Source organism: Canis lupus, chromosome 3, assembly GCF_048164855.1.
Source record: "Canis lupus baileyi chromosome 3, mCanLup2.hap1, whole genome shotgun sequence".
Taxonomy (NCBI): Eukaryota; Metazoa; Chordata; class Mammalia; order Carnivora; family Canidae; genus Canis; species Canis lupus.
This window is the reverse complement of record NC_132840.1, coordinates 54304352-54328323: the sequence shown is the minus strand read 5'-3', so window position 1 is coordinate 54328323 and position 23972 is coordinate 54304352. Positions and strand designations below refer to the sequence as shown.

Here is a 23972-nt window from a genome sequence, read left to right as displayed (position 1 = left end):
ACTTAAGAAAAGTTTCTGAATTAACAGGACAAGATAGATTATGAGAAAGGAGCCAAATGAAAAATGTTCTGATGGATTTGTTGTGAAGTTCATTTAACAGAGCTTAGACTTCAGAGCCCTCATGCGCAGCCCCTGTGAGTGCTGGAGATTCCTGGGAGTAGTGGAGCGTTACAGATAAGGGAGGGAAGTAGATGGTAACTAAGAAACATTTCTAAACTAACATGGCTGGAAAATTGCTTAAGGAGGTCTCCTAAGGTTCTAGTAATTACTGGTAAACATTTTTCATTCTGAATATTCATTTTCACATCTAATTTTGTACTCTTTTGCCTTAAAGAAAGGCTCTTAAATACTATAAACTAAAGACTCCACACAACCTGGGCCTGTTCCTGAACTTTTCTTCCTTATTGTGAAGCTACTCACAGCCTCTTCAGCTTGTCTCTTGTAGGCTTTAACTTTGGTTTGCAATTTGTCCACCAAGTCCTGCAACCTAAGAACGTTCTTGCGATCTTCCTCAGTCTGAAATGAGAGAGGTAGCAAACAGTGTTGTCACTGAAAATGACTCCTCATTTTTATTTTCTTGAGAGCAGTAGGCCTGAGATATATGGAATGGTGGGTCACCTGGTAAGTGAGTTCCTTCACTCTTCTCTCATGTTTACGAAGACCCTTGACAGCCTCAACGTTGCGCTTCTGTTCATTTTCAACCTCATTTTCAAGCTCCCTTACCTGGAAGAGAACAAAAGTGTTTAGCAGTTTGGCTGTAACTAGCTGCATGAGCAGGTGGGGAATTGAATGAAGTGATGGGCACCTACCCTGGCCTCCAGTTTCTGGATCTGTTTCTTCCCGCCCTTCAGGGCCAGCTGCTCAGCCTCATCCAGACGATGCTGCAGGTCCTTCACCGTCTGCTCCAGGTTCTTCTTCATCCGTTCCAGGTGGGCGCTGGTGTCCTGCTCCTTCTTCAGCTCCTCGGCCATCATGGCCGCCTGATCAGCAGTAAAACAAAACCAGTTGAGAAAGGGAAGTGAGAACATCAAGATTCAAGTTTGACGATCACCGTGCTGCCCTCTGCTCACGTCGGTGATGGCCTTCTTGGCCTTCTCCTCTGCATTGCGGGCTTCCTGGACGATGTCCTCCATCTCGCCCTGGATCTGGGAAATGTCTGTCTCCAGCTTCTTCTTGGTGTTGATCAGACTGGTGTTCTGGTTAAAATTTATTAAAAAAAGAAAGGGAAGCCCATTTAATTCTGTTTACATTTTCATTGACTAGTGTACTTAGGCAAAAATTCTTGATTCATAAAAATTTCGGGATAAAAACCAAATCAAAAGTTGAGTCTTAAGTTTTTTATCTGTATATCTGTTAATGAATGTTTTCTGAAATTCTTCCAGGTAGAATTTGATCTTTGATACCAATGGTGTTTGACTATTATCAGTGACTGCTTGTAAGCATGAAGCAGAATCCTGACTCAAGAAAAAATTTAAAGTGCTGTACCATGTAGCACCGTGTAGCTCATGGAAAATGGATTACTAATTTTTAGTTGTCCATTCATGTTTGGCTGGCTTTATATTTAAAGGGCATACATAGCATCACTATTGGTACAAAATGAACCAAGCATCTGTTATGTTTTGGAAAGTTGATAGTATTTGAAATATTTAATCAATTCAAGGATACTAAGAATGAGTAAGAAAAATGTATTTGAATTTGAATTTAAAATTATTTGTAGTAGTGTGTGATTTTAACATTTCCATGATGGCTATTTCCTTTATTGCAATTTTTAAAAAGTATATCATAATATATGTTTATTATAAAAAGTAGAATATACAAATTAGCAAAATAAGAGGTAAAGAATAAGTATTGTACTCGCACTACCCAGAGATAACCATTGATAACACTTTTGTTTATCCTTCTGGATATTTCCTATATATATATATTTTTTAAAGATTTATTTATTCATTCAGAGTGAGCGAAGAGAGAGGCAGAGACACAGGCAGAGGGAGAAGCAGGCTCCATGCAGGAAGCCCGATGCGGGACTCGATCCTGGGTCTCCAGGATCACACCCCAGGCTGCAGGTGGCGCTAAAACCGCTGTGCCACCGGGGCTGCCCTCCTATATATTTTTAATAAAAATTACCATCCTTTATATATTATTTTTAAGTTGCTCTTTTCACATTCTATTTTGTGAACTTCTTTTCATGGCAATAGAAATGCATACCATAATGGCTGCTTATTATAAACCTTCTAAGGATATACCACCATTTATTTAGCACATCCATTATAAACAACAAATGCTGAGTACCAGTAACTATGGCCTCTATGAATTTGAATGAAAAGCTTCTTTTTATATTTCATGTAGTTAGCTTTATGTGCATACAGGATACAAACAAATAACTTGGTGGTGTATTCTTTTTCGTCTGTCTTATTTGCTTATCTATTTGCAGCTTAGAGTTGCAAAAGACAAGATGGCCACTAATGTCATATATATGGTTATTATTAGATAGCCTTCTCTGCTTTTTTACAGAAGTTTCTAGACCTCTAAATTTTTTCAAATCAACATGATTATGTGAGCACATAAATATACCTGTGAACTGGCTAGGCCCCTGTATGTCTTAGTAATATACATTTTCCAGAACTTCAGGAAAGGACCCCTACCAAAGTTACTCCTTACTTTACAAGCAAGCTTATCCCCTCAAATTATCTTCAACTTTAGGAAGTACATTTGCTCAACTATTGTCCTGAACCTCACCTGGGTATGCAAGAGTTGCACACGCTCACTAGCATCCAGAAGTTCTTGCTCTGCCACCTTCCTGCTTCTCTCAGTCTGTTCCAGCAATGCCCTTAGCTCTTCAGTCTCAGCCTGCATCAGATTAGCTCTGCGCTCTACCATTGCCAATTGTTCTTTAAGGTCATCTTGGCCTCTGATGGCATCATCCAAGTGTAGCTGAGTGTCCTACACAGAAAAAGGCAAAGACTGTTACTCATGCTTCAGTTATAAATTTAGAGTCACATACACACTTTGTTCTCAATAACTTAGAGTATGATTAGAGAGGGAAAATCTGCAAGTCCCTTTTTTTTTTTTTTGCAAGTCTCTTTAATGACAAGTATTTGTAGCCTAGAGTAGCAGATCTCCTCAAAAGAACAGGGTTGTTCTATTTTAGATATTGAGCCATAAAAGAATAACCACGGCTAAAGCTACAAAATTTCAGATCAAGAAAGCATCCTCAGGATGAGCTACTTTAATGATGTTGTTTTATATGTTAAACAAGTATAAATATATATTTTTAAAATATATGTGTATATATTTATATACATTATACAAGTGAAGTTTATATAAATGAAGTGATTTTGAATTGTCTTCTCTTCAGTCGACAAAGTGAACTTTGTCTTAGACTTTCTGGATTTCTTTAGGTGTGTTTGTAAAATTTTCAACTGACTACCATATTATTTCGATTTATGTCACATCAATTACAGTTACACCCAAACCGTATAACACCATACATGTTTATCCCGGTGTACCTTCAATATTCCTTGTGTGTTTCTAAGATTCCTTATTGCCTCTGCAGCCTGGCGATTGGCATGGTTCAGCTGGATTTCCATTTCATTGAGATCTCCCTCCATCTTCTTCTTGATCCGCAGGGCATCATTCCTGCTCCTGATCTCAGTATCCAGGGTGCTCTGCATTGACTCCACCACTCTGAGATGGTTCCTCTTTAGCTGATCTATCTCTTCATCTTTTTCAGCAATTTTGCGGTCAATCTCAGATTTCACCTGGTTTAACTCAAGCTGGATGCGAAGGATTTTGCCTTCTTCATGCTCAAGAGATCCCTTTATGAAAAGCAAGTTTCAGGTTACTCTTGACTTGTGACCCTCTCAGGAGTAATCTGAGGTGTAATCTGAGACCGGCCCCTATACTTAGAGGGGACAGAAGGACCAAATTAAGAGGCAGGCCACTCCAGCTTGGTAGTGGCAGTTTAATCAGAGCAAAGGGAACTTACATGAGAGGCTTGTCTTGGGTGGCAGGAAGATGAATGGACCCCCGCATCCGCCCACCAAATTCTAAAAGCTTACAAAGGGGCCTTAAGTAGATTTAGTCACATATACCATATAGGAGTTCTCAACACCACACCACTAGCTCAAGGCTGTGTCTTTAGAGCAACCTCTGGGAGCAGGAGAGGGAAGTGGAACCCACATTCCTGGGATGGGGGACAGTCCATCGGCAGTCACATCTTTCTGATGGTGTTTTCCTGATTGTTACCTAAAGAGCTGCTTGCTGTTTGTGTTGCGCATTATGATGGTTTCTTGAAGAGGGCATTAAAAAAATGCACAAACTTTCATACATCTTAATTTACCCTGTTAGTTCTGCATTCCCAGGGAACAGTACAGTATTTTTCACTGAATGAGTTATCCCCTGCAGCTTTGCAACACGATAACCCTCAGCTGCTATTAATTTTTCAATTTATTTGTAATGCATAAGTGAGTAAATGGAACATGTACCTCTGCTTCCTCCAGGGCAGCCTGTAGTTCACTCTTCTCTTGATCTATTTGTTTCTTTACTTTCTCTAATTCGTGGATATGCTTTCCCCCCTCTGCGATCTGCTCTGTCAGGTCAGAAATCTCCTCTGTGGGTTAATAGTAAAATACCACATTCAATTGAGAGAAATAAAAACTTGTCTCCCTACCATTTTTGAAATAGAATGGTGACAAAGACTTACGCTGCAAGTTCTTGTTCTCTCGCTTCAGGGTTTCAAGGTGATCCAGGGATTCCTCATAGGCATTCTTGACCTTGAACAGCTCAGTGCTGAGAGCCCGGGCCTCCTTCTGAGAGGCCTCCAGTTCAGCCTGTGTTTCCTCATACTTCTGTTTCCACTCCGCCAGGACCTGGAAGTACATCAGAACTAAGCCTCTGTAATCAGGAATGAGGTCACTTCCCCCCAGGAAAGCTGGTCGTTGTGGGTCACCTTGTCGAAGTTCCTCTGCTTCTTGTCCAAGGCAGCACAGGCCGCATTAGATCTCTCCACGTCAATCATGAGGTCCTCCACCTCACTCTGGAGCCGCTGCTTTGTCTTTTCTAGAGAAGAGCATTTGGAATTCACAGCCTCCACATGTTCCTCAGCTTCCTGCAGACGCTGGGCCAGCTTCTTCCTAAAATGTTGGTCAGTGCAAGTTACCAAGAGCAGGTTTAGAGCTACCACAGTGAACTTTATAAAGCTGCTGACCAGGAAAGCATATTTCCCCCAAGATTCTTTGCTTCTATGTCCATAAATTGTTAAGGTTTTCTAAAATGTCTTCTTAGTACCCATTTTGTCTCTTTAGTTTTCCCTAGTGAATTTTTATCTTCGTATCAGGGGTTGTTGAACATATTCATGAGGCCTTTTTCATATGTGTGGTGGTAGTGTGTGCATGCATGTGAGAGTCAGAGAGAGACTGAATGGGCCTATCTGATTATACAGTGGTAGAGACTGCTATCTTCTCTTTACAGACCAGTGCATGTCCACTGAAGAATGGGCCAAGACCACAGCCCTCCCCACGCACATCAGCTGAGTGAACAATGTAAGGACATGACAGCTGTGAACAGGAGACATATCATCAAAGAATGCTAGGACTAGATAGTGTTCTTAAGTGTTTTTTAACATATTACTGTTCATAAATGAAACTGCAGCCCAAAGTGATGCATGTGAGGTCATAGGATTAATCACTAACTTTTTGGGTCTTGTGCCCCGGCCATTAAATACTGCTCCAGAATTATATTTTCCAAAAGCCCTCCAAAGTCTTACTGCTTCCCTCACTAGCTAATACTTCTGTGAAATGCTCCCTCTGCAAATGCCTGCCAGACCCCCTCATTCAGTTTAATTTTAGCAACTACTGAAGATAAATCTAATTTAGAGAAGTTTCCTTCACTGGGAACATAATGATTATTTCCCTTCCATGTGTCATTCCCATGAGTTTTATTCCATAACAAGTGTGTGTTATTAGTAAATCAGTTTATTGATACTGATTGTTAGTTAAATAATGACAGAGTATGATAGTCTTATTCTGAACTTCTAGATAGGGAAACTAGTTATTGTTAATTAGAACATTCATAATAATATAGCACTATTTCCATTTTTCCTTATACTGAAAGAAATTCTACTTAATTCTTAAAGGGTGTACTGATAATTTTTTTTTTCATTTCAGTGGAAAGAAATTTAAGATATTTTTGTAATAGACCAAAATGCAGGGAGAGCTGTGGTCTTGGTCCATTCTTCGGTGGACATGCATGGTCTATAAGAAGATGATGGATTCCACAACTGTGTAATCAGATAAAACTTTCCTTTTGTCTTCATGCTTAAAATATTCTTTCTTTTTATTATTTTTCCTTCACTAATTTTAAACTTTTCTTTCTTCCTCTATCATTAGAGCCCGTACTTAGCCTCCTCTAGCTCCTCGGTGCGCTGGATGGCATCTGTCTCATATTTGGTCCTCCACTGGGCGACCTCACTGTTGGCCTTGGACATTGACCTCTGCAGCTCAGCCTTGGCCTCCTGCTCCTCCTCATACTGTTCCCGCAGCAGGTCACAGTCATGGCGGGCTGATTGCAGTGCATGGGCTAAGGCATTCTTGGCCTGGACCAACCAAAAAGTGTGCATTGTACATTTATGTTCTAGTCATTGATACTCTCTAAGGGAAGTTCAAAGGATGTCATGCTGCAAAGTTAAGTGATTGAAAGTCTCGACTGGAGAATTTTCACCTTAGACTCCTCTTCCAGCTGCCTCTTTAATTCCTCAATCTGTTGTGTAAATGCTTGTTTGCCTCGTGATAGCTGAGACACTAGAGCTTCTTTCTCATCTAGCTGTCGTGAAAATTCACCTGTGAAAGACAAAACATGAATGATTTAGTTCTGTTGGCTAGGTGAAGACTAATTTAAAGAATGCTGTAATATTAGAACTCTTACTCCAGTAATGAAAAGAATAACTTAAGAATTTTGATGGGGTTGAGATGGTTATTTCTTGCTTTTTCAAAAATGTGAGCTTTTTTGGATATTTTAGGTCCTTCCTTCCTTCCTTCCTTCCTTCCTTCCTTCCTTCCTTCCTTCCTTCCTTCCTTTCTTTTTTTAGTAATGCTGAGGCAACAAAAATCTCAGTCCAGGGAGCTTAATTTTCTTCCAGTTATAGCTTATAATCATTCTTTTTACTGTCTCTCAATGAAAAGAAAAAGGAAATACAAATTAATGATAAATGGACATGTGTAGCTAAGAAATGATGGCTGTTCAAGTGCATTCACAAATGGAGGCTCGCCTTTGGTTCTCTGGCTCTCTGTGTGCTGGCCGCATGTGCCCACTGACCTGATTCTGTGTGCAAACGAGCCTTCTGGGCTGACAGCTCATTGATAAGGCGTTGTTGTTCCTCTTCCTTTGTTTTCACTTCACTAAGCTGGTCCTCCAGGGTGCGGCATGTTTTTTCAAGGTTTCCCTGTGGTGGGAGGTGAAAAACAGAGAAAGATGATACATTTTTATTTTAAGACTGGATTTGGGGTAACTGCTTATGAAAAGGAGCTGAGTTGTATTTACTTTTCTATTCACTCCAAAGCTCTGCATGGTACCTTGGATGTAGAGGCACATAATTTGGGCCATAGGAATAAATAAATGGTTATGAAAAGTAGGTTATTGTCTTTGGAAAACATGAACATCATTTAAATTCTGCATCATGTGGAGTATGATTTTTAGAGAATTTTTCCCCCCTGAAATTACATTCTTTCATGGTCATAGTGACAAAAGTTAACATGATTTCTACAAATCAGATAGGAAGATCAAAATGATTCATTTCAATATAGTGATGCCTAATAGACATAATAGGAATAATTTAAAAATAAAGTAACATTATAGCAACAATGTTGACAATAGCCAAACTATGGAAAGAACCCACATGTCCATTGACAGATGAATGAACAAAGAAGATGTGTATTATATATACTATATATATAATACTCAGCCCTTAAAAAAATGGAATCTTGCCATTTGCAATGACATGGTTGGAACCGGAGGGTATATGCTAAGTGAAACAGGTCAATCAGAGAAAGACAATTATCATACAATCTCATGGAATTTAAGAAACAAAACAGAGGATCATAGGGAAAGAGAGAAAAAAATGATGAAATCAGAGAGGGAGACAAACCATAAGAGACTCTTAATCATAGGAAGCAAATTGAGGGTTGTGGGAGGGGAGGGGGGGCAGGGGGATGGGGTAAGTGGGTGATGGACATAAAGGAGGGCATGTGATGAAATGAGCACTGGGTGTTATATATAAGGACTGATGATTCGCTGATCTCTATCTCTGAAACTAATAAACTAAATGTTAATTAATTGCATTTAAATAAAAAAGTAAAATGAGATAACATTTAAAGTTTGTACAGTTAGATTAGATATATTCATATATAAAGTATCATTTTGAATCTTGCAAATAAAATGGAAAGGGGACAAGTTCATAAAAACCTTGGCTTTGGAGACCGTCTCCATGTTACTGGCAAGGTCATCAATCTCCATCTTCAGCTCACTCTTCTCCTTCTCCAGCTTCTGCTTGACCCTCTGCAGGTTGTCTATCTGCTCCCCGAGCTCGGCCACGCTGTCCGCGTGCTTCTTTCTCAGGGTAGCCGCTGTGGCTTCGTGCTGCAGGGTGGCCTCCTCCAGGTCCCTGCGCATCTTCTGGAACTCGGCCTCCCGCTTCTTGTTCATCTCAATCTGGGCAGATGTGGCCCCGCCAGCTTCTTCCAGGCGCTCGCTGATCTCCTCCAGTTCCCGGGAGAGGTCAGAGCGCTGCTTCTCTGCTTTGGCCCTGGAGGCGCGCTCTGCCTCGATTTCCTCCTCCAGCTCCTCGATGCGGGCCTGGGAGTGACACATGGACATTAATGCTGACTCACCGCAGCTTTGATTCCTGTAATGCACAGAAGTGGAGGCTCTTCCTCACCTGTAACTCCTTGATCTTTTTCTGTAGCTGCATTGCTAGAGCCTGCTCATCCTCAATCTTGCTTTGCAGATTGCTCATTTCAAACTCTTTCCTGTTAGAGGAGCAACATATAAGCTCTCCATCAATTCTCTTACCAGTTTTCTTTCTCATGAATAGTGGAATGTCTTTATACTGCTGTGTTAAGGATCTGAATACTATATATGTTTTTATAAGTCAATAATATACCATTTTCATTAAAAAAGTCTAAGGTACCATTTTTTCCCCAGTGTGCCCTGAAGTAATAGTTTAGAGGTCTTTAAAACATATATTTCACTTGAATTGACTCACTTTTTGAGTTTCTCATCAAGTTGCTGCTTATCATTTTCGACATCCATTGTGGATTCTTGGGCCAACTTTAGGTCTCCCTCTAGTTTCCTCTTGGCTCTTTCTAGGTCCATGCGGAGTTTCTTTTCTTGTTCCAGAGATCCTTCAAGCTGAATATATTGTGGATTTTATTTATTTCAGTCCTAAGGCACTGAGCCATATGGTACTAACCATCAAAGGAGAATTTTAAAAGATACACCAAATAGCATGGGAATTTTAAGTATTATTTTCAAAGCCACAGTGAAGGGCTTATGAGCATGTCACAACTGTTTATCTTGAGACAAAATACTGTGTTTTTCACACTTACATCATCCACTTGCTGCTCTAGCTTGGTTTTAGCTTTGGTCAGGGTGTTGACTTTGTCCTCTTCTGCCTGCAGGTCATCCAGGGTCTGCTGGTGGGCCTCTTGGAGGGCCTTCTTCTCCTTGGTCAGCTTTGCGATGGTTTCATCCAGGCCTGCCATCTCTTCTGTGAGGTTTTTCACCTTGAAAAAAAAGAAATGATACCTGCTCTAAAGCAGCTTAGTAGGGGGGCAGAATCTCTCTGTGGTAGAACAGAATATGTTTCATACCTTGTTCTCTGTGGCATGCTTCTCCTTTTCAACCTTGGCCAGGGTCAGCTCAAGGTCATCAATGTCTTTCTTGAGCTCTGAACACTCGTCCTCCAGTTTCCTCTTCTTGGCCGTCAGCTCAGCATTGATCTCCTCCTCATCCTCTGCTCTCTCAGTCACCTCCTTGATCTTGGCCTCCAGCTGGATTTTGGTTTTAATCAGCTGGTCACATCTCTCCTCTGCATCAGCCAAGCCATCTGCTTCCTAATGAGAGAAATGAAATGATATAATTTGAGCTATATCTATAATCACACAGTAATTTATTAAAACATGGATATTTCTGTGACTTAACCAGTTTGATCAACACAATGCCAACTTTATTTATTTTAATTTTAATTTTTAAAGATTTTATCTATTCATGAGAGACATGGAGAGAGAGGCAGAGGCATAGGCAGAGGGAGAAGCAGGCTCCCTGTGGGGAGTCCAAGGTGGGACTCAAATCTCAGGACCCCTGGATCACGACCTAAGTCAAAGGCAGACACTCAACCCCTGAGCCACCCAGGCACCCCCATATGCCAACTTTTAAAAGTCTAATGGACAAAATGTTAGTACTTTTAATGTATTGATTATAATAACAGATTTCCTCCAACTATCCATGTATGGAAGGTCAGATCAGGAAAAACTAGTCTTTTGGGAAAATCTACACCTGTGCTACTTTGGAAACGTTACTTATTAATTCTAGGATTCTGTTTCCTCACATTCAAGGGAGTTAATAATTTAACCTTTCCCTGCCCTGGTAAGAACAACATAGCCTCTATTTATGTACACAAATATCCACTAAGGAAAGAACAGTCTCACCTAAGAGAAGGTTCTGTAAAGAAAGGAAAATGTCCATGGTCATCTTTACGACTTTGCTCATTGGGCAGCCTGGGTGGCTCAGCGGTTTAGTGCCACCTTCAGCCCAAGGCCTGACCCTGGAGACCTGGGATGGAGTTCCACATCAGGCTCCCTGCTTGGAGCCTGCTTCTCCCTCTGCCTGTCTCTGCCCCACCCCCTCTCTATCTCTATCATCTCTATCTCTATCTCTATCTCTATCTCTATCTCTATCTCTCTATCTCTCTATCTCTATCTCTCATGAATAATTAAAATCTAAAAAAAAAATGACTTTGGTCATTGATGACCGTACTGTGTATGAATGTGCCTATGATCAGACACAGCATAATTGGTGACTTCACATCTATTGCTTCTTTTGGTCTGAGTCTTCGTATTTTTGAATGACAATTGCAGCACTTGGGCTAGTGGAAACCATTGATCAGAAACCTTAAGCTAAAACTTTTTCATATCCACTCCACAGTATATGGAGGTTAAGAAGTGGTTGAGCCGTACAGTGGACACTCACAGATTGAACTTGGAGCTGCAGGTCATTTTTCTCTTGCATCAAAGCTACCATCTTCTCTTCAAGCTCTTTCCTTTTTGCCTCTGACTTAGCCAGCTCTTCCTTGGTCTTCTCAAACTCTTCCTTCATGTTGGCCATCTCCTTTTCTGTCTCTGCACTCTTGAGGAGTGGCTTGATCTTGAAATACAGCTTCATCCAGGGCCAGTGCTTGACATTCATGAAAGCACGGACATTGTACTGGATGCAGAAAATGGACTCTCTGTAGGAATAATAAAAAATGCAAATAAGGAATGATTGGACAGTGATTGTCACTCAACAGAAGTAATGACTGTATCATATTCAACTATGAAAATGCAGAGAATGAGGACTTGGATTCAGTCCCTCACCTCCTCTCCATCATCTTCTTGAATTCCACCCTCATCAGATAGCCCCTGCACACGGCTTGGGTGCATGTGATGAGTTGAGCCAGCTTTTCATCTCGCATCTCCTCTAGAGTTCCCAACAGGCCAGCTTTAAAGAAAACCTTGCCAGAGAACAAGCTAAATATGTTATTTCCACTCATGAGAAAGTCCAAAGGTGATGAAATTATGATAGAGATAGATTTAGGTTGATGGTACCTTGGTATGACCGAATTTGTACTGGGTGTGGTCGATGTCAATAGACCCTAGAAGTTTCTCAGAAGCCTTCTTACTGTCAATGAACTGACCCTCTGGGATAGCACTCGCATTTAGAACCTTGTATCTATCAGAATATAAAGAATGTAAAAGTGTGGTTTTTCTTCTTACTAGCTATCATTGAAAATATGTAGAATGAGCTTTGGAGAAAAAAATTTTCATTAAAATAATCAAGCAGTGCTTTAGTTGAACCTTGGGAAAATATGTTTAAAAACTTACGATAATATAAAGCAAGCCTTCACTCTTTTAAGATCACCTTTCAATTAATTGCATTTCAAGGAAGTTAGGAGATGTTTGAACGGTGTGGTGATATTGATCTAGACTAGCACATTGAAAGGGAAAAATAATGAGACACAAACCTCTGTTTGAAGTCTGCATAAAGAATCCTGCTTGGGAACCCCTTCCTGCAGATGCGGATCCCTTCCAGCACACCGTTACACCGCAGCTGGTGCAGGACAAGTTCATGCTCCATGGCCCCTTAAAAGAAAGAAAAAAAAAAGGATGTGTTTTCTATTGTAGTAGTCTAATAAGAAGTTACACTGGAGTCTTACTTGGATATCATAAATGTCTTACCAGGAGTTTTAGTTTCATTGGGAATGAGACAGCGTACAAAGTGGGGATGAGTGCTCCTCAGATTGGTCATCAGCTTATTTAAATTCTCCTGTAAATCATATGAAAAGTTTTGAAGTCCTTTTTTGTTGCATCTACATAAGAGTCCCTGTCAATGATCTGTACTTAATGTGCCCCATTTCATGAATAAAGTAAATATAACTGACTGCAGTGATTGCTTTTAAGAGAGGGTTTGATTTCATGTGAAATTTGCTCAACACTAGATCTTTTAGGTTTGGAGTTTTAAGGGGAACTGATTCATTTATTGTAAGGACTAGAAGCACATTGTGGATTTTTGTTTTGTTAAATTTTTCCTAACACATTTTTCATTTTACTTTGTACCGCATTGCTTTTTTTCAGTTTCACCGTAGATTTCTTTTAAAAAGTTGCTTAAAGTTATGATAATTTTGTTACAGAAGTTATCTTTTGGCATTCAAGAATATACTGTACCCTGAAAAGGGCTGACACTGTCTGGAAAGAAGAACCCTTCTTCTTGCCACCTTTTTTTCCACCGCCACTTTCTGAAAAATAAAATAGAAAAATTAAAACTATTTGCAATAGCTTTTTAAGTACTGTCCATAGGTACGAGGACTACCAGAATTTCTCCTGGAATTTAAGTTTGCACTCATTCATTTGTATCATTCCTGTTTTTCTTTCTGTATCTTTCCTCCAACTATAGAATAGGAAAATAGAAGCATTGGCTCACATTATAAGTATTCAGGAAAACAACAGTAAGAGAACTATGGATTAAAAGGGCAGAGATGGGGAAGGGATGGGCCTCCTCTCCTCCAGATCAGCAAAGTGAGTCCCCTGAAGGAAGTGTCCAAGAGATGGAGTAGTACTGTCCTCTTCATGCATGCTGGTCCCAGAGAACCGGCAAAGTTGCATACTTGGTACCGGGTGGGTAAGCCTCAACTAACCTGCAGACAGGTCTTATTTCCTATTTGCTTTTGCTTCTATACTGTCACTTCTATCTGGTCCTAGGGGACTTAGGAGAACAGAACTTCAATTCCTCAAGCACTATTGCCTTGACAAAGGATTTCCTCATCTCCAACTTAGCTGGATCCTTGAAGGAACCAGTACTATTAAAATAGTAGAAATGAGCTGTATGATCTTGAGCAAGTCATTTATCCTCTAAGTGTGTCTGCATTGGTGAAATGAAGCCATGAACAAAACGATCCATAGTGTCAGTTTTATCTCTGAAAGCTTATGATCATGAGACCATACCACACTTATTATAAAGTATCCTTCCTTTCATTAAGTCTATATTGGCCAGTGTTTTTCATGTTTGGTTTTGCTGTAACTATATTGGTCTCTGATAAAGCGTATATTTCTGTTTTGTGACTCTGTGAAGATACTAATGATGTTAAGAATGACCTGCTTCAGCACTTTGTCCCCCAGCAAAGAGAAGAGCCAGAGTCTTCATTCCAGACTTCTGGTATAGCCCAACCACGGTCTCATTCAGAGGGTCCTTGTTCTTGTCAAGCCAGCCAGCAATGTTGTAGTCCACAGTGCCTGCGTAGTGGACTAGCGAGAAGTGTGCCTCTGCCTTGCCTTTGGCAGGCTTGGGCTTCTGGAAGTTGTTGGACTTGCCCAAGTGCTGTTCATACAGCTTGTTCTTGAAGGAGGTGTCTGTGGCCTTGGGGAACATACACTCTTCTTCCAGGATGGAGAAGATGCCCATAGGCTGAGAGTAGAAAAAAAGGGATGATAATAATGAGTTCCTCAGAAAAATATGCTCCAATAGTTTATGCATACTTGGTAGAAACCTGAAAATGTTCCAAAAGGAAGATTTGGGATGATAAGAAATTAAATAAGTATGATCCTACTTTATTGCCTCTTCTCTGCTACTGAAAGGTGATAAAATAGTCATGTACCAAGGACATATGGGAAGTATGTTTGCTAGAAAGACTCAATTAAAAAAAGAAGAAGAAGCCCATCTGTGCCATTTGGCAAATTTTATGTTCAGAGTATAAAATTAAATTCCAAGACTACCATTTCAAAGCTGAATTCTTTATCCTGTAAATGTATGTATCTAAATGCTTTCTTTCTTCTTGACAATGTAACTTTCTTCACCTTAAATCTAGACATGACAAAAGTATGAAGAGGAGGGCGAGGGAATGGGGTGACTGAGTGACAGGCACTGAAGGGCGCACTTGATGGGATGAGCACTGGGTGTTACACTATATGTTGGCAAATCAAACTCCAATAAAAAATATACAAAAAAAGTATGAAGAGGAGAGAAATTAAGGATAATGATTAAAAATTACCCATTCCCAGGAGGAGGGTGCATCTCATGCTGTATCATTAGAACTCTTTGTACTCTGAGCAGTGTTCCCTTCTCCATGGTGGAGGTAAGTGATGATAATTTAGTTTTGCTTTGTAAGCAGATTGACTCCTGTTTCAGTGGCAAGTTTGATATAAAAGACTAATAGGAAATCCAATGTTGATGATTTTGCTTCAGTCTTAAATTGTCTCCTTAAACTATTTTGATGTTCCAGGAACTGAGTACTGTGTTGTTTTCATGAATAGCAGAGATATTATGTCACCAAATTAAAATTATTCCTCAAAAAAAAAATTATTCCTCAAATTGAGTAGACCTAGTCTGATGTGATACTCTCATCTTTAATATTTTTGTGTTTGCTTTTCCTTTCCCACTGCTTCAGGTAGTGTTGACATATAACTATATACTTTTTTGGTATCTATGAGTTCCCAATACACATTTGAAATTGTTTAATGTTTTCACATATTCAAAACTGATAGAATTATTGCCCTATCTCCTAGACAAAGGAGAATTCAGGGTTCATTTTCCAGGCAAGAACGTAGAGAGGTTTGGTGTTTATTCAGTAGTTGTCAGAGGTGTTAATGCCTGCAGTAAGTGAAGAGCTACCCTTCCAGCCTGGAAGACATCTTGACACATTCTGTGTTGATACCCATGAAGGATGATCCATGCACAACACACCATCATGGAATCGCCAGGATCAATGATAGTACTCAGAGGCCTAGCTGCAATTTCATTCCTTTCTCCCCTGCATGTGAGATTATGCAGGAACAACAGTGAAGAAGAGTGAAGTTATAAGAGGGAGAAACATGCATCTAGGTGTCTGTGTATATGCCTGTTGCATTGCAGTCATTTTTCTATGAAAAACTATTCATGAATAATACATCACTTGCAACACACCAGACAACTGATCAGAGTACACAAGCATGTCATCAAACACCACTGCTTGCTCTTTGAGAATTGGGATTGCAGTTAAGCATAAGGAGGTGGACAGTTTGTTTTTCATGTACTGAAGGCTTGAAAAGTCACACAGACCTTCTCAATGAGTTCAATGCAAGCAGCCAGGTCCATCCCGAAGTCGATGAACTCCCACTCGATGCCCTCCTTCTTGTACTCCTCCTGCTCCAGCACGAACATGTGGTGGTTGAAGAACTGTTGTAGCTTCTCATTGGTGAAGTTGATGCACAGTTGCTCCAGGCTGTTGAACTATAGGAGAAGATAAGGAAATTACAACTTAAGTATTTGTACCTATAGAGGAGCTACTAATACTTTCTTCTGAATTTAAGGGATTTTGGTTTATTAAATTACAAATGTTGTTCACATTGTTTTCTTAATATATGACATGATTCTAAAGAAGGTGAATTAACTCCTCAAATACTTTACTTTTTGCATGAAATCAATAGGGAAAATACTATTAACTAAGGAGATCTTTAAATATTCTCTTAGAGTAATTTAAGAAAGCATTTCTCTACCTATCTGTTTGGATCCAGGATAAATGTTGAATATTTATTAACTTTTCACAGACCATTCTCTGAGACTTCTAGACTTGAAAGAAACGTTCTTTCTTTATACCAATTTACTACTTGTTTTGAATCTCCTTAGAGGCTCTTCTTTTCCACAAATTCCATTTTGTACTTTTTATACAGATGATTTTGAATGCTCTAAGAAAATATCAAATGACTGGGGATTAGCATTTGCTAATTTTCTGTCCGTTCACTACTCACATCAAAGATCTCAAAGCCGGCGATGTCCAGGACCCCGATGAAGTACTGCCTGGGCTGCTTGGTGTCCAGCTGCTGGTTGATGCGGGTGACCATCCACAGGAACATCTTCTCGTAGATGGACTTGGCCAGAGCACCCACAGAGTTGTACACCTTCAAGAACAGTGATGGTTTGGTTTTTTGAGTTGAACACAGTCATGGAGCCTTGGGTTTCCTGTGGCTCAGACAAATCAGGGGGGTTCAGTCATGTTTACCTGCTGCACAGTCTGGCCTTTGGTGACATACTCATTGCCGACCTTGACCCTAGGGTAGCAGAGGGCTTTGAGCAGGTCAGCAGAGTTCAGGCTCTGGAGGTAGGCCGCCTTGTCAGCAACTGCAAGAACAAGGCAACAGCGGTGAAACCAAGCACAGCTTACACAGTTTAAGGTGTGAAGGGTAATGACAAAAAAAAAAAAAAAAAAAAAGGTTTTGCTTGAAGAGGAATATATGCAAATGTGACAAAACCATTTGTCACACTAATTTTAGTCAATTTTTTTTGAGTGGATAATTTAGAATGTAGGGAATTGATGCTCTATGTGGTATTTGAAATATAGCTAAAGTAGACCACAGATAAAAATAATTTGAGAAATTCGAATCTAGAGGAGTAGTGACAGGAAAATTCTAATCGTTTTTTTTTTTTCTTCCAGTGTATGTGGGCATGGAATTTATTAACTGGAATAGAAAAGGTTTTAAGGGATCCCTGGGTGGCGCAGCGGTTTGGTGCCTGCCTTTGGCCCGGGGCGCGATCCTGGAGACCCGGGATCGAATCTCACATCAGGCTCCCGGTGCATGGAGCCTGCTTCTCCCTCTGCCTGTGTCTCTGCCTCTCTCTCTCTCTCTCTGTGACTATCATAAATAAAAAAAAAAAAAAAAAAAAAAAAAAAAAAAGGTTTTAATAAGATGGTAAATACTGGCTAACAGTGAGTCAGTGAAAAATGGAATGGGCAGAAGTCACACCTCCACAAACCTCAGTTGTGTAGAACATGCATGTGTTATTTCTGTCATCTAATACTTTTCCCTGCCGTCAGGTCAGGAAAGTGAAAGCTTGGCCCCTGCCCTTGAACTGATGGTGTCGGCTCTGTCAGCTGAATGATGTGAGCAGGGAGCGGTACCTTCCGTGCCATCTGGCTCAGCCTGCTCCTCCCTCTGCTTCTGCTTGAACTTCATGTTCCCGTAATGCATTACAGCCCCCGTGAGCTTGTAGATGGCTGCCTTTTCATCAGGGCTAAAACCCAGGATGTCCACAGCACTCTGTGGAAAGAATTGAATTTAACTCAGCTCCCAGTTAGCACCACGGCAGACACTTTCAGGACACTGGGGCCTGCCTCCCCACCTTCTCATTATGTCTTGACTAGTACCTTGCTGTTTTCAAAAGGCAATCATATTCTTCAGCACTTTGTTCCACAAAACAGTATCAATAGGTATGCATCAGTTTCTGATTGAGTCATGGGGACAGTGAAGATCTTGTGTGACCTGTCCATGCTCACCTGGCCAAGACTCAGAGCCTTGACTTTGGATGCCAAGGCCAACACTCTTCCTGTTTCTCCACATTAACGAGGCCTTGCTCCATAGGTTTCTTATCTCATGGATTTCCTTTGCCTCACAAATCTGTTGCCTCCTTTTCGTCCTGTGATGTCCGAGTCAAATATGGAATCCTAGCCTGTCTCCCTGGATGTTATGATGGATGCAGTTGGGAAGAGGATATGAGGAGAAGAGCAGTGGCCCTTGAGTTTTTCCCTGTGTGCATCTCTGATACCAGGTTGCAGCTCAGCTGGCCATGAGATGCCTGGCAGTTCACCTGGTTGTTACTCATACAGGGAAGAGACATTTGTGAAAAGAACTCCTTTATTGGAATATTGTTGTGTCTTTTTTCTCTAGCAGGTTTTGATCACCTTCTTAGTTGGCCATGCTAGGCTTTGCAAAGGCTCATGCACTGGAGACAAGACATCAGACAAGGCAGGGGGAGTTCATTTATATAGTACTCAAGTCTCCTAAGACTCTTTCTCCAGATTATTTTACCTCCAGTTCCAGTTCACTGACTTAAACCATTTAAAACACCTAGAAATTAACAAAGTCTTGGAGCAAGACTATAATGCTTTTTTTTTTTTAAACTTCTGACACTAGAGTTTATTTCTCAACTCCTTAACCCTTTTGGACATATGAATAATAATGAGGCAAAGCTGGTAAAAGCTGATATTTATGAGATGAAGGCACATAAATAGTTTATAGATTTTTTGAAAATAATATTTTAAGAGAAGAAGTGTTTTTTTGTAAGCAACTCTTAATCCTATCTTGGGAATGTTGGGATACTCCCACTGGTATTAAAGTTAATCAAAGAAGGTTGACTATTAAGAAATGAGAAAGAAAACATGAAATATGTATAAAGTATATGTATAAAGAAAATAAGCCAAAGAGTAATGATCCTTAAAAAAAAAAGAGGGGGGAGGTGGAGAAAGAATCTGTAGTTCCAGAAATGAAAGTAAAGGCTCACAGAGTCCAAAAAGAGAATTTTTGAGGTTAGAGAATTCATTTCTTCAAATGTTGTATAGAGGGGAGAGGGGAATACTGTTAGCCCACAGAGTTACATTTGAAACAAAACTTGTGTTTACATCTGACTATAGAGGAACTGTGGAAATACCATGTTCTATTATTAAAGCTTTCTGATACCTAGGCTGGAGGGCAGGCATTGAAATATCCTATAATTTTATTCCAAGGGTAAGGAAGTCTGGAAGGTAATATTGCCTATATTGCCTTTCCATGGACGGCATTCACTCTGTGGTGAGGAGTGTTGTATACTGCAAGATGAATTTGTTTCTTCTTGTTCTGTACCTATTACTTACATCGGTGGCTATCAACTCTTCCTGATCATCAATGCTGGGCACCGTAATTTCACCTTGACTGACAAAGGCAAAGTCATATGGGTTGGTGGTGATCAGAAGCATTTCTGTACACATGAAGAAGAACAAATGTAGACAGAATTACTTTGGTCATCAAAAACATTTTAGGGGGATTTCTTACAAAAAAAAAAGGGCTTTTATTCTCCCTGGTAGAAATAAATCATAGATACTTCTTACCAATAAGCTCTGGTTTCTTGTTGGACATGATTTGGTAAAATATGTGGTAGCTTCTTTCAGCCTTTAGCTGGAAAGTAACGCGAGATTTCTCTAGCAGATCTAGAAAGTCAAGTTGAGTGCACAGAAAAGAAAAGCCACAATGGAAAATTAAGCATACGAAAAGTTCATACAATATGATAACAAGATTGTCAATATAGTCCCCCAAAGAAATATATTGTCGGGCAGCCCCGGTAGCTCAGCGGTTTAGCGCCACCTTCAGCCCAGACCTGGGATCGAGTTCCATGTCGGGCTCCCTGCATGGAGCCTTTTTCTCCCTCTGCCTGTGTCTCTGTGTCTCTCATGAATAGATTAATAAATAAAATCTTAAAATATTGTCAGTCACTAATCCTCATTAACTTACATGTTTCAATATCTGCAGAAGCCAGTTTGCCTGTTGCACCAAAATGGATCCTGATGAATTTACCCTTAAAAAGGCAAAGAAAGACTTTTTGTACATTTTCAAAGGCAGACAAGTTTTTTTCTTTAGCTACAGACCAAACAGATGGGAAAGATATTGATACCACATATACAGAAGTGTCAGTGCTGATCCTCACATGATAAGGAAGACCAGGAGACTTACAAAGCGAGAGGAGTTGTCATTCCTTACGGTCTTGGCATTGCCAAAGGCCTCCAGTAGAGGGTTGGCGCTGATGATCTGATCTTCAAGGGTCCCCTTAAGAGAAATGAGTAAGATAGATAAAGAGACCCCAGGAAAGGTGAGTTGCAGTCCGCTGAAATGCCTTTCCATTAACTTCCTCCCCTGCTCGGTTCCTCACTCCCAGGATTCTGTAACTTTTGGGTGAGGCTGGCTGGCTTGCTTCCTTTTTCTTTTTCCCTCTCTCCTTGTCTATCTTTCTTTTCCTTCCTTCCTTCCTTCCTTCCTTCCTTCCTTCCTTCCTTCCTTCCTTCCTTCCTTCCTTCCTTCCTCAAACACATTTCTTTCTTTTTTTAAAAGATTATTTGAGAAAGGGAATTTGTGAGCAGGGCTTTTATAAAGTGAATAGAAGGAAGACACATTGGGGGAGGGGGTACTCTAGTGATATGGTCTTAGGCCCATTTTTTCCCCTCCTAATAAATCGTTGTGAGAACTTCTTGGTTTTTGTTTGTTTGTTTGTTTGTTTTGTTTTGTTTTTATGATAACTTCTATCTATTGTACCTGGCAACACATCTATTCTCACAGCCCAGCCACCCAAGAGTTATTTTGCAAATTTTGGCATCACCTGGAATTGGTTGCTATGGCTCTGAAGAACCTTGGCCAAATTATTGAAAGCCTAGGATTTCTTCTTCTTCTTCTTTTTTTTTTTTCCCCCTAGGATTTCTTCTATTCTGGGATGAATATTGTACCTACCTGCATTTTGCCAGGAGTAGATTCCTCTTTTTTCTTCTCTCCAGTAATGGCAATTGTTGCAAAGTACTGGATGACACGCTTGGTGTTCACAGTCTTCCCTGCACCAGATTCTCCACTGTCAAGTCCACACAGAGGAAAAAGTGACAATCTAAGTAACCACTACAGTGATCAAAATTCAACAGAAAGAAAGGCATGAAATCTACATACGTAATCAGGATCGACTGGTTCTCACGATCTGTGAATGAGAAATTGGAGATAATTTGAAAAATATACTTTGCACATATAAGTTTTGTAAACTCAAAATTGTCTTTTAAAGCTCTCTCTCACACACTCACACATGAAAATTGTATCAATAGTTACTTTTCTTTTTTCACAATATTCTTTTTTAAATAAGTAGCAAAAGATGTGCTAAATAGTGTGTTGACTCCTGTTAGTGTGATAGAATATGTAATGCACTATTTCACCATACGATCTTTGAGGATAATTTATCAATGTCAGGTGAATACTAGTTCTGTGTTCCATTTACTCACTTGGTTCATAGTTCAAAATCATGTTATTAATGTCAACCCAAAGTTTTGTGTAGTAATTGTGATAACTTGTACTATGAGCTTTCAAAGCTTACTTTTTAGGAGAGATGGTATATTAGCTATAATTAAAATGCTTAGTTCATATCTAAATTTGGTTAATTTTGATCTGGAATATACATTAAATAGTTTGGATTTTAGCATAGAAACCTAAGCAAAATTCTCTGTGCTTTTGAAACTAGTCCATTTTATTATTTTTAAAAAACATTTTATTTATTAATTTTAGAGAAAGAGCATGCATGAAGGGGAGATGTGGGAGGATCAGAGGGGGAGGAGTGGGGAGAAGAATCTCCAGTAGATTCCACACTGTGAGTGGAGTTTGACTCAGGACTCCGTCCCATGACCCTGAGATCACAACCTGAACCAAAACCAAGATGAGCCATCCAGGCATCCCTGGCCCATTTTATTCTAAATATATTTCCCCAATTATATTATATTATATTATGTACTATAATATAATATACTAATCGTATTAGTATACTATGATTATACTGTTATTACTATTATGTCTGTGCTGAACATTTTATTCTCCAAGTACTACCTCTGTGTCATCTTTGTTCTCAGTATATGTACTTTATAACTTTATAACTTTATAAATGGCTCTATAAATTATAATTATGGACTCACTCACCAGTCAGCATGAACTGATAGGCATTGTCAGAGATGGAGAAGATGTGGGGTGGGGCCTCCTGACGCTTCTTGCCTCGGTAGGCCGTCACCACCTCGGGGTTGTACACCGGCAGCCACTTGTAGGGGTTGACAGTGACACAGAAGAGGCCAGAGTAGGTCTGTGGGAAATGACAAGGTTGCTGTGTCAGCCGTCACCTCATTAATCTGCCTTGGAAATACTGCTTACTGTGCCAAATGAGAGGGACCTGAGTACTGTGTCAGTTGTTCTAAGACTTGATTGTCTCATTCCCTGGCTGCCTCCTGCCCACACGTGCCCTACACAATATGCTTCCTTTCGTTTGTCCACGAATTCAGCATTAAGTAGATGATTTGTTACATGAACATATTCAGATACTTCAGAATTCACAACACCAGCCAGATGATCAGTCTTAAACTTGTAAACAAATCAGAAAATAAAATCCTTAATTGGTTTTATCTTAAGTCCATAGTTCACAGTCTTAAGTTAGCGAAAAGTGGAAAGGAAAATGGGAATGCTCACATAGATCATCCAGGCTGCATAACGCTCTTTGAGGTTGTACAGCACAGCGGGCTCATGCAGGTGTGTCATCATAGCCATGTCTTCAATCTTGTCATATTTGGGAGGGTTCATGGAGAAGATTTGATCTTCCTTAACTGTGACAGTCTGTTAAGAAAAGAAGGAGCTGGTGCGTGTGGTCCAAGCAGAAGAGGACCAGATATGCCTCCCTGTCCCTCCTTATGTTACTTACAGTCCCAGCTTCAGTCTTCACTGTCACCTTTCCCGCTTCCCTGCTCTGCACTGTACTTTTCACATAGGACTCCTTAGCATCCACCACAAAGACAGAATTCTTGGCATCAAAGGGCCTATTCTGGGCCTCAATCCGCTCCTTTTCAGACTTTCGGAGGTACGGAGCAGCCTCCCCAAAAACAGCCATCTCTGCATCAGAGCTCATGGTTGCAGGTTACTGGTGGCAGCCCAGCACCGATGTAACTAAAGGGTAGAAACAGAGCTGGACAGTGACCCATGGTGAGGGTGAACGTTGTCCTGTTGGTGTCACACTCTTGTGTCTCACTGGCCTGGTCTCTTTCCTCAGCCCCTCCTCTAAGGATCATTGCTGCATCCTGTGCAAAGGTGCTGAGGGAATGGATCATGGGTTTGAAAACTTTATGTTGGGAGCTTAATTCTTGTGATGTTATAAGCCTCTGTTCATCCTCTGTGCTGAGAGCCTTTGTAGAGGAATATGGAGGAGTTCCTGTTGTGGTCAGCAGCATTCATGATGCCCCAAGTGTGCTCAGAATCTTTTTCTTTTTCTACTTGCTTTGCTTTGTTTTCCTTTTTCTACTCCTCTTCACCACCTTTTTTTTTCTTTTGACGTTGCAGTGATAGAAAGAAATGCAAAATAATTGTTTCCAATGACTTAACAACCTGAGCCTATTTTAAAAATTAAAATATTTAGTCAAATTTTTCTCCTGGTCCAAATTATTAAAATCAGATGTATAAATTGGCTCTAAATATTGTTAAAATTGAATAGATGAAAAGGTACATTTGTTCGTTCAGGGGACAGTCTAGATTGAAAACATGTAGTAAGCACGAATAAATGCCTAGGTTAGGAGTAAACTATTTAGGTACAGGTAATAAAGTACAGGTAATAAAGGAAAAGGTAAATGCAACAAAAGTTGAAAATCCAACAAATGATTTGTTCTAAGTCAAAATTAA

The 23972-nt window shown here is 40.1% G+C and overlaps 1 protein-coding gene across 1 annotated transcript; it reads right to left on the bottom strand.

Moving 5' to 3' along the window:
• Window positions 1-308: 308 nt before the first annotated feature.
• On the bottom strand, window positions 309-23208 carry LOC140625847 (myosin-4). Its single transcript, XM_072813526.1, has 37 exons — window positions 23005-23208; window positions 22776-22919; window positions 22239-22395; window positions 21231-21258; window positions 21024-21138; window positions 20256-20348; window positions 20037-20100; window positions 19637-19735; window positions 19403-19506; window positions 17675-17813; window positions 16778-16896; window positions 16527-16676; window positions 15838-16008; window positions 13899-14208; window positions 12972-13042; window positions 12486-12573; window positions 12272-12389; window positions 11856-11979; window positions 11625-11761; window positions 11242-11497; window positions 9864-10106; window positions 9600-9776; window positions 9257-9402; window positions 8930-9020; window positions 8458-8847; window positions 7312-7438; window positions 6718-6836; window positions 6396-6592; window positions 4949-5132; window positions 4703-4868; window positions 4485-4609; window positions 3507-3815; window positions 2737-2940; window positions 1071-1196; window positions 810-980; window positions 619-723; window positions 309-516 (listed from the first exon to the last, which is right to left on the bottom strand). Exons 1-37 carry the CDS (start codon window positions 23206-23208, stop codon window positions 343-345), a joined length of 5745 nt encoding a protein of 1914 aa, XP_072669627.1. The 3' UTR covers window positions 309-342.
• Between the last annotated feature and the right edge of the window lie 764 nt (window positions 23209-23972).